Source organism: Terrapene carolina, unplaced genomic scaffold (assembly GCF_002925995.2).
Source record: "Terrapene carolina triunguis isolate 2854851 unplaced genomic scaffold, T_m_triunguis-2.0 Scaffold926, whole genome shotgun sequence".
In the NCBI taxonomy this organism is placed as follows: Eukaryota; Metazoa; Chordata; order Testudines; family Emydidae; genus Terrapene; species Terrapene triunguis.
In genome coordinates, this window is record NW_020665277.1 from 6,683,099 (window position 1) to 6,693,744 (window position 10,646).

Sequence of the window (10,646 nt, forward strand, 5' to 3'; positions counted from 1 at the left end):
AGCCAGGGAGCTACCTTGGCCCCGCAGCGCCACTGACCAGACCCACTGACGGGAGCCGGCAGGTCCCTTTTTGAACGACGAACGCCGGACACCCGGCAACGCCGCCCCGCCCGCCCGGGCTAGAGGGGAGCCAACCCCCGTGTCAATCCGAGGTGTCCGCCCCGCCTCCGAAAGCCCCAATTGGACCATTTAAGGAAGCAGGAAATGACGATTGCTGCTGGGGTGGGGGGGGACCGGAAGTGGCCGGAAAGGTACCCGGAAGTTCCCGGGGGTGGCAGTCCCGCCTTGTGCGCTGTTCGGTGCCGGTCACGTGGGGACGGCGCGGTGACGTACCCGGCCCGGCTCGGCTCGGCTCAGCATGGCGGACGCGGCCTCGCAGGTGCTGCTGGGCTCCGGCCTCACCGCGCTCTCGCAGCCGCTCATGTACGTCAAGGTGCTGGTGCAGGTGAGAGCGGGCCGGGACCCCGCCCCCGGACTGACCCCGTGACCCCGCCCCCCCGCGCGCGCAGCGCCCCCCCCCCCGGAGCGGGTCTCGTGGCGGGCCCCTCCCTCGCGCTGCGCCGGGCGGTGACTCTGCGGGGCGCTCGGCCCGCCCCGGTCTCTGCTCTGCTGCTCCCCCGGCCGCTGCCCCAGCCCCCGGGGCTGGCCCCAGAGCGGCGCTGCCCTGCCCGGCAGCCCCAGGGCTCCCCGGTGCCCTCTCCCAGCCCAGGGAGTAACCCCCGTTCTCTGCTCTCCCCGCCCCCCGGGGTGTCTGTGCAGCGCCGAGCACCTCCTGGGGGCTTGAGTGGGCTGCTACAGAAATGATGCGGACCCAGGACTTAGCTCCCCTCAGCTGCCTCCCAGACAGAGCCTTGATAATACTAGAACCACCGATCCCCAAGTGCCCAGGCAGCGTCCGTAAGTGCCCCCCCATGCACCTTGCCCCCCCCCTTTGAACCCCCCCACGACTCTATCCTGCCCCCCTCCCCGCACGTACCCCGGTTTGCTCAGACCACCGAGAGAGCACCCAGCAGTTGTTGAAACAATTTACTCCTAGAGAGGCACAGAAATCCGGGGGGACTAGGAGAGCTCTGCAAATCCCCATGAAGCCGGATCCACTCAGTCACAGGGCGGGGTTTCCGTCCCCGGCTCCCAACCCAGAGCCCTTGCCCTTGCTCGGAGAGCCAGTGCCAGGAGGGGGCGGGGAAGGCGTCTTTCTCCAGTGCAGGATTTCGGCCTTGTTGGGGAAGGTGGCCGGGCAGGAGCCCTTGGGACCAGCACAGAGCTCTCTTCTGTTGTAGAAGAAATGCCTCTTCCTGGGCTTTGCGGCCGTCAGACACTCTGCAAACTGCCTGTCGCACTCACAGGCCATCCTGCCGCAGACGCTCTGAGAGCGGCACTCTGTCCCCGATTGGCTACACGCAAACTCATAGGGCTGCCACTTCACTCTCCCCCGGCACTCTAAGGAGACCCTGGCGTGGCGGTAGCAGCAGTCATGGAGGAAGCAACACTGGTCCACTGCGTCTAGGGGTGTCCCGGAGCCCCCGGTTCCACAGTAGCACCCGTACAGGTTGAGAGCGAACAGCGGGGTCCGCAGTCTCTGCCGGTAACACCACAGAGTGAGGCCCAGCTCCAGAAGGCTGCGTCTCCCTCGCCTGCTGCATTGAGCCTCCTGGGCAGACTGTGACAGCAAGGTCACCAGCACCAGCCACATAGCGAATTTCATTGGGTCCATGGGCATCTGCCTTGGGGGAGCCTGACCGGTCTGACACCCAGAGTGGCTGGCTCTCTTTCTGCTGCTCTCTCCTCTAGTCCTGTGCGCCGTAGAACTGCCCAGCTCCCTTCTGCTTCACCTGGTGTCGCTGGCTGGCTATCAGGTCTCAGCCCAGTGTAGGAGCCCGCTTGTGCCATCATTGGCTGGAAAGAGGCGACGTTCCAGCGGCAGGAGAGCATTTAACCCTTGAGCCCCCAGGGCGGTCCCCTGTACTCCCAGACAGTGGCATGATGGAGGCATCTTTCTCTAGATCTGCAGGGCATGCAAGTGTCAGTGGAGAAACCCTTTGAAATCGTTGTAAAGCAAAACCCATTTGTAACCGGAAGGAGCAGCTGAGAGGTCAGCAGAGCTGCCTGCAAACCAGATTGCTGGGAATGGCCCACGCTTGTCAGGGTCATGCCGACCGGCTCTGGCTCTGTCTGGCAGGCGCCCCATGCTCAGCAGCTTTGTATCTAATCCAGTGTCTGGAGTGTTTGGATACCAAGGATGATAAGTGAGAGCTCCAGACATGTGCAGGGCTCTTGACAGATACCGGGTCCCTGGCCTGAGGGAGTTGCCACCTACTCTGGGAATTTGGAATGAACGAGGGTGATATGCTGTGCGCTGGAGGAAGCGGGCCAGGGAGGGGGATGTTGGGGAAGGGTATTGTCCAGAGATGGGAGATGATTTAATTCAGGCTTGGTACTTAATTTTCTTTGGGGATAAAGAATTGAATGTATTTGTGACTCTCCTGTGCCATTCTAAAGGGCAGCCACTGGGGCTCGCGGTCTCCCCGTGTCTCGCTGACAAGGGGTTAACCCCCAGGCTGAGCTGAATCCCTCCCACTGGCGGACTGTGGAGGCATTTGGGTCCACCACTAAATATAGCGTCTTTGGCTTCTGAGCCCTTCAATTAGCAGCAGGGCATTGACGGTCCCGGGCCGGAAGAGGCACCAGAAAATCACCAGGCTTTGTTACGGCCCATGGGCAGACTGCTGCAGACTGTCTGTTTGTTTTGAAGGTGGGATATGAGCCGCTTCCTCCGACCCTGGGCAGGAATATGTTTGGGCGACAGGTTTACCAGCTGCCGGGGCTCTTTGCGTACGGTGAGTCCCTGTCTGTGGCATGCACGTGGATTTGGGGATAGGAAAGGAAGCCCCAAAGGGTGGGGGTTGTAGTTACTGGTGTGAAGATGGGGGAGCCCTCTGTGCCTGGGGGGGTGAGGCCAGACCTCTCCGCTGTCTGGATTTCCTGGGGGGATCCCACCCTTGGGCTGTGCCACCAAAGTTGGTGTGTTCTGAGAGAAGGAGTCTGACTTCACCTCCAGATACCCAGTCACCCTGGAGAGAGTGCACTGAGCTGGGAACCAGGGGACCAGGAGTTCAAATCTCACTTCTACTCACTGCTGTCTGTATTTCCATGCACTTCACAGCCCTTATCACTGACCACGATCTCGTACCCCATCCCTAGCTGGCGGACAAGCATTCGCCCTCTCTCTAACAAAGGCATTGATCACAAAGTCATTTCATGAAGCGCTGGGACTAGAGCTCTGGTCTCTAACATTGCAGACCCACTGCCTGTCAGAATGAATGGGCCAAACATCTGTGCCTTGGTTAGCCTATCGCAAAGTCATACGCTGCCCCCCCCCACCCAGGATTCCTGATCTCCAGGGTTCTGCTGTGCGCCCTGCTGGCAAAGCCCTGAGAGCTCACGAGGAGGGGAAAGGCCCGGCAGTTACGCATGAAGGAACAACTCATGTTTCTTTAATCGCACAGCAAGGAAACGACCTTTAAAATAGGCTTTATAGGCTGGGGCAGTGGGGTAAGCGCCCCTCATGCTTGTGTTGTTTCGCAGCTAAGCACATTATGAAGATAGATGGAAGAGCCGGACTCTTCAAAGGTTTGACTCCCAGACTCTGCTCGGGCGCCATCGGCACCATTGTGCACAGCCAGGTGTTACAGGTACGCCAGGCGGGGCTGGAAGGTCGTAGCAAACCCCTCGCGAGCAGCTGCTGCCCCAGGCTGTCTGCCTGGCCACAGCTGGCCCACCCTGGAGGGGTTGGGTAATTCCCAGGGGGCGGTTGTACTTGTTCAGGTCCCTTGTACTCTTGAACCACACAGAGGCGACGTCCGGGGGCTGAGTTTCTGGCCCAGCAGGGTGTCGGCTCTTCTCTCAGGGCTCGCTGTGATTTCTAGCGGGTCCCGGGGCAGTCTCCCCTGTGGGAGTGTTGGAGGCCGCTTGCTGTCAGTCCCCATAGCATTCTGTCCCGTCCCGGCCTACCCAGGCAGCCGCAGCCTGCATGCGGGGGCAGTGAAGCCCTGGTGCTTGCCTGCCCCTCCCTGGCTGCCTGGGCCCAACGAGACCTCCATACCCCAGTGGGCCTTTGCTGTGCTAACCCTGTGCCCTTGTTCCCTAGCGATACCAGGAAGCTGACCAGGAGGAGGTATGTTGGAGCTGGTTTCTGGGTCCTTTCCCTTGTAGGCACCTCTCCAAGGTCTGCCCTGCCCTGGGGAGAGGGGAGATGGTAGGAACGTGCCCTGTCAGGAGCACAGGGGGTTGGGAGATGTCCACCCATGCAAAGCCTGGTGTGTTCGGTGGGGGGGGGGGGTGGCCTGGGCATATGGGCCCAGCGGGCTGCAGGGTGGGCCTGGCCTGGCTAGCTTTTAGGTGCTACTGCACTGGGAATATCAAATAGCAAAGGGGACCAAGGCAGGCCCTGCTGATCTCCATGCTGGCTCTGTGGGAGGGGGCAGTGTCATTCGGGGAGTGGGTAGGGGGGAGCTCTCCTACCTGAACCTCTCTCACTCCCTCTGCCCAGGAGCCTGGGGCCAGCCTCAAGGAGCCCGTGTCCTCGCTGGAGCAGGTCATCAAGGAGGTGAGTGAAGGCCCACGGCCAGGGCAGCGTGTGGGGCTCGCAGATCCTCCATTGCTGGAGCTGGATCCCTCTGGGGTGAAGTGTGTGTCATGCTGTCTGGCGGGCTCACACCCGTGAGTGCCTACCTCAAGGCAGACTGTCAGAAATGGGGCAGCCCCCCCAGGCTGGGAGTGTGTGCTAGAATTAGATTTCATCAAATGTGAGTTCCTGGATCCCTGTAACTGTCTGACCATGGAGTCACAGACAGTCCCCTTAGACTCTCCAGCCTGTCTTGCCATGCAGACAAACTGGACTTAGTGATACGTGGTCACTTACTCCAAAAACCACACCACATTCAGGTTGCTTCCAGTCCCAAGGGACCAGTCACTTAGCCAAGATCACTTGGCACCCTGGGTCTTACACCAAAGACAGGTGTAGCCAGTCCTGTAATAATCTATCTAAAGGTTTATTAACTAGGAAAAAGGAATGAGAGTTTTGTACAGGTTAAAGCAAACAAACATACACACCAATGAGTTACTGTCTGAATCCCAAGAATGACAGAGTTGTAGTGAGCGACAATTCAAAGTGTCTTTCCAGGCAGACCCAGGAGGCAGACCCTGGGGATCTCTGGCTTCAGTTTAGAGTCCCTGGCCCTTCAGAGTTCAAGCAGCTAAAAAAGGGGGACATTTTCCTGTGGCTTTGTCTTATTTCCTTCATTCAGCTCCCAAGCCCACAGGACTAGCTTCCTTGCACCTAGCGTTTCCCAGGTGCGATAGGGCTATTAACCAAGCCTATGTATGGCGATGCTCCTTGATGGCCCATCTGATTTTCCTAGTCCTTGCGGTTGGACGGGGGACAATTCCCGGGCCTGAGTTCACAAGTTCAGGGCAAACATTTTCAGAGTTCTAAAGCAAAACGTACCTATTTCCTTGCGGCGTGGAATACAGACACTACAAGTGAGATGAACCCAGGCAGCAACGGACAAGTGTTCCATAGAGTCTAAACACTACATTTTGGAATTTGGGAGGCGCATGGGCTGTATACCAGGGGTAAGGGAGAGGAAAGACAGAACTGGGGTGGGGTGTCAAATCAGTATCTTAGATGTCTGTATATTAATGCAAGAAGTATGGGGAATAATCAGGAAGAACTCTAAATGCTAGTACATAAAGACAGCTATGACATAGTTGGCATCACGAGACTTGGTGGGATAATATGCATGACTGGAATATTGGTATAGAAGGGTACAGATTGCTCAGGGTGTACAGGCAGGGAAAAAAGGGAGGAGGTGTTGCCTTGTATATTAAAAATGTACACACTTGGACTGAGGTTGAGATGGAAATAGGAGACAGACTTGTTGAAAGTCTCTGGGTAAGGATAAAGGGTAAAAAAACAAGGGTTGTCATGGTAGGGGGCTACTACAGACCCACCTAATGAGGAAGAAGAGGTGGATGAGGCTTTTTTTAAACTAACAAAATCATCCAAAGCACAGGACTTGGTGATGATGGGGGGACTTCAACTACTCAGACATCCGTTGGGAAAATGAGACATTATCCAAGAAGTTCTTGGAATGTATTGGAGACAGTTTTTTATTTCAGAAGATGGAGAGCGCTATTAGGGTGATTTAGATTTGATTTTGACAATAAGGGAGAAACTGGTTGAGAATTTGAAAGTGGAAGGCAGCTTGGGTGAAAGTGATCATGAAATGATAGATCATGATTCTAAGGAATGGTAGGAGGGAGAACAGCACAATAAAGACAATGGATTTCAAGAAGGCAGTCTTACCTACCAACTCCCTGAGTTTGCAGGTAAGATCCCATGGGAAGCAAGTGCAAGGAGAAAAACAATTGAAGATAGTTGGCAGTTTTTCAAAGAGACGTTATTAAGGGCACAAGAGCAAATTATCCCCCTGCATAGGAAAGATAGGAAGTAAGGCAAGAGACCACCCTGGCTTAACCAGGAGATCTTCAATAATCTGAAACTCAAAAAAAGAGTCTTACAAAAAGTGGAAACTAGGTCAAATTACAAAGGATGAAAATAAACAAATAACACAGGTATGTACGGACAAAATTAGAAAGGCCAAGGCACAAAGCGAGATCAAACTAGCTAGAGACATAAAGGGTAACAAGAAAACATTCTACAAATACATTAGAACCAAGAGGAAGACCCAGGAGAGGGTAGGCCCGTTACTCAATGAAGGGGGAAAAACAATAACAGAAAATGTGGAAATGGCAGAGGTGCTTAATGACTTCTTCGTTTCTGTTTTCACCAAGAAGGTTGGTGGTGATTGGACGTCTAAAGTAGTGAATGCCAGTGAAAATGAGGTAGGATCAGAAGCTAAAATAGGGAAAGAACAAGTTAAAAATTACTTAGACAAGTTAGATGTCTTCAAGTCACCAGGGCCTGATGAAATGCATCCTAGAATACTCAAGGAGCTGACTGAGGAGATATCTGAGCCATTAGCGATTATCTTTGAAAAGTCATGGAAGACTGGAAAAGGGCAAATCTAGTGCCAATCTATAAAAAGAGAATAAGGACAACCCAGGGAATTCCAGACCAGTCAGCTTAACTTCTGTACCTGGAAAGATAATGGAGCAAATAATTAGGCAATCAATTTGCAAACATTTAGACGAAAATAAGGTGATAAGTAACAGCATTGATTTGTCAAGAACAAATTGTGTCAAACCAACCTGATAGCTTTCTTTGATAGGGTAACAAGTCTTGTGGATAGGGGGGAAGCAGTAGACGTGATATATCTTGACTTTAGTAAAGCTTTTGATACTTTATGACCTTCTCATAAACAAACTAGGGAAATGCAATCTAGATGGAGCTACTTACTATAAAATAGGTGCATAACTGATTGGAAAACTGTTCCCAGAGAGTAGTTATCAGTGGTTCACAGTCATGCTGGAAGGGCATAACAAGTGGGGTCCCGCAGGGATCTGTTCTGGGTCCGGTTCTGTTCAGTATCTTCAATGATTTAGATAATGGTATAGAGAATACACTTATAAAATTTGCTGACAAGGAGGGGTTGCAAGTGCTTTGGAGGATAGGATTATAATTCAAAATGATCTGGACAAATGGAGAAATGGTCTGAAGTAAATAGGATGAAATTCAATAAGGACAAATGCAAAGTACTCCACTTAGGAAGGAACAATCAGTTGCACACATACAAAATGGGAAATGACTGCTTAGGAAGGAGTACTGCAGAAAGGGATCTGGGGGTCAGAGTGGATCACAAGCTAAATATGAGTCAACAGTGTAACACTGCTGCAAAAAAAGTGAACATCATTCTGGGATGTATTAACAGGAGTGTTGTAAGCAAGACACGAGAAGTAATTCTTCCGCTCTATTCCGCGCTGATTAAGCCTCAACTGGAGTATTGGGCTAGTTTTGGGCGCCACATTTCAGGAAAGATGTGGACAAATTGGAGACAGTCCAGAGAAGAGCAACAAAAATGATGAAAGGTCTAGAAAACATGACTTATGAAGGAAGATTGAAAAAATTGGGTTTATTTAGCCTGGAAAAGAGAAGACTGAGGGGGGACATGATAACAGTTTTCAAGTACATAAAAAGTTGTTACAAGGAGGGAAAAATTGTTCTTAACCGCTGAGGCCAGGACAAGAAGCAATGGGCTTAAATTGCAGCCAGGAAGGCTTAGGTTGGACATTAGGAAAAACTTCCTAACTGGTTAAGCACTGGAATAAATTGCCTAGTGAGGTTGTGGAATCTCCATCATTGGAGATTTTTAAGAGCAGGTTAGACAAACCTGTCGGGGATGTTCTAGATAATACTTAGTCCTGCCATGAGTGCAGGGGCCTGGACTAGATGACTTCTCGAGGTCCCTTCCAGTCCTAAGCTTCTACATAAGCCTTCTTATAAGGCTAATCCCTATCTTGAGCACAACTACCAGACAGGTGACCTGGTCTGGGTTCCGGCTACGAGGTTGTCAGTTCTTAGCCAACACCTGCAGCCTGGGCAAGAGCTGGCGTCTGGCCTGCCAGGGTCACAGTGTGCATCCCCATCTCCCCCTGCTAGAGCCCTCCCTTCTCCTCTCGGCCCAGCGAGTCATCTCCAAGCGCTGCCCCCTTAGCAGGGTCCTGGCTGCCACCTGCTCCCTGGGGTGCCCATTGCTCTATACCTCTCTCCACCCCCCCACCATGGCATCACTCCCCTTCCCTCCTTTCCTGCAGCCTCTTGGCGCATGCCCCTGCCCCACACGCCACACTTCATCAGCAGGGCACTGCATGGCAGCCTGGTGTCCTTCAGGCACTGCCTCCTGCTGCACTCCAGGCGCATCTGGCCGTGTGGCGTGGAGGTCTGGGCTGTGCTAGTGCGAGGCACCCAGTCGCCGATGGGCCAAGCCGCAGGGCTGTGCTGGCTTTGGCCATGTGCCAGCAGCATGGGCAGGGGCAGAGTGGCAAGTGCTGGCTCCTGGCACCTCCCATAGCATGCAGCCTGGGAGCGCTGAGACTCGGCTGCCCCCAGCATTTCCACCTGCCCCGCCTTCTGCCGCCTCTCTCCTACCGCCCCCATGGCCTCCCCCTCCCTGTTTGCTCTCAGCCGCACACGTGCCCTGGCTGAGCCCTAATGGCCCGTGTCTGTTCCAGACCTCCCGAGAGATGGTTGCTCGTTCTGCCGCGACACTCGTCACCCATCCCTTCCACGGTAGGTGCCCGGCGCTGTGGGGGCGGTGGGGTGGGGCTCACACCCAGCCCTGCTCCATGGGATCCAGCCACAGAGACCAGTGCTGAGGTAATGGGATGGGTACAACTCAAGGCCCAGCCGTTCCTCAGCAGAGCTCTGCCCATGGCCAGGAGGCGCCTGGCTGAATCGTCCTGTTAACCTTGGCTGCTGGGGCCTGTGAGCCCGTGCTGATGCCCTGAGTTCAGAGGGCAAAGGCTCCGTGTCTGACCCCACAGGACTGGGGTCGCGGGGGTGCAGCCTGGCTCCCCCACGCTGACCCTGCTGTGTCTGGCTCTGCCCGCAGTGATCACGCTGAGATGCATGGTGCAGTTCATTGGCAGGGAGACCAAGTACAGGTAAGGGCACGGTGAGAGGGGCTGGGACCGGGTGTCCTGCAGGCGCTGCCAGGGCAGTGGGTAGCTGGTGTGGTCTGGGGGAGTGGGGGGAGTTGAGACACGGGTGGCTGGCAGGGGGAGATGCTAACCCGCAGTCCCTTCCCTCGGGAGCCACATGTGACAGCGTCTCTCTCCTCTCTCTTCCGTCGGCTCAGTGGCATCTTCAGCCCCTTTGTCACCATCTACCGGGAAGAGGGCATCCTGGGCTTCTTTGCGTGAGTCCTGTGACCAGGAGGCAGTGGGAGCCCCTGGGAGGCGGGTGTGTGCACCCTGCGGGGGTGGGAACGGGGGAGGGCACCCCTGGGAGGCGGGGGTGGGAGCCCCTGGGAGGCAGGCATGTGCACCCTGCAGGGGTGGGAACGGGGGGAGGGCACCCTTGGGAGGCGGGGGTGGGAACGGGGGCAGGTGCCCTTGGGAGGTGGACGTGTGCACCCTGCAGGGTTGGGAATGGTGGGAGGGCACCCCTGGGAGACAGGGATGGGTGCACTTGGGAGGCGGGCGTGTGCACGCTGCGGGGGTGGGAATGGGGGGAAGGCACCCCTGGGAGGCAGGGGTGGGTGCCCTTGGGACACGGGGGCCCGTCCAGCTTGTCAGGGGGCTCCTGCCAGCCTGGGCCCGGGGGCACCCTGTGTTCACTCACCTGCTGTGTTTCTTTCAGGGGGCTCGTTCCCCGGCTGCTGGGCGACGTGCTGTCGCTGTGGCTCTGTAACATGCTGGCCTACCTCATCAATACCTATGCACTGGAGAACGGGGTAGGCCCCTGCAGCATTGTGCTGGTAGCTGCCCAGGGTGTGGGGCCTGGAGGCAAACGGAGTTCAGGGGGTCTGAGGGGTGACCCGCTCAGCCCGGGAAGGTCCCATCTCCACTGGGCCTGGCCTACGCTCCCCTTTGTGTGCTACTCTCCCAACGCCTGGCCGGGGAGCCTGTCCTAGCAGTGTCCGCGACCCGCGTGGGGGCAGTTTGGGTTTCAGGCCCTGGCGGAG

At 55.6% G+C, this 10,646-nt stretch overlaps 2 protein-coding genes across 2 annotated transcripts; one reads left to right on the forward strand and one right to left on the reverse strand.

The window, feature by feature from the left end:
- Positions 1–261: 261 nt before the first annotated feature.
- MTCH2 (mitochondrial carrier 2) lies at positions 262–10,622 on the forward strand. The gene is made up of 9 exons (XM_026661013.2): positions 262–445; positions 2,753–2,837; positions 3,586–3,692; positions 4,148–4,174; positions 4,550–4,606; positions 9,193–9,250; positions 9,573–9,624; positions 9,819–9,878; positions 10,322–10,622. Exons 1-9 carry the CDS (start codon positions 359–361, stop codon positions 10,593–10,595), a joined length of 807 nt encoding a protein of 268 aa, XP_026516798.1. The 5' UTR covers positions 262–358; the 3' UTR covers positions 10,596–10,622.
- LOC112113644 (phospholipase A2, minor isoenzyme-like) lies at positions 1,006–2,361 on the reverse strand. The gene has a single exon (XM_024210005.3). The coding sequence runs from the start codon at positions 1,718–1,720 to the stop codon at positions 1,103–1,105; it is 618 nt and encodes a 205-aa protein (XP_024065773.2). The 5' UTR covers positions 1,721–2,361; the 3' UTR covers positions 1,006–1,102.
- Positions 10,623–10,646: the final 24 nt, after the last annotated feature.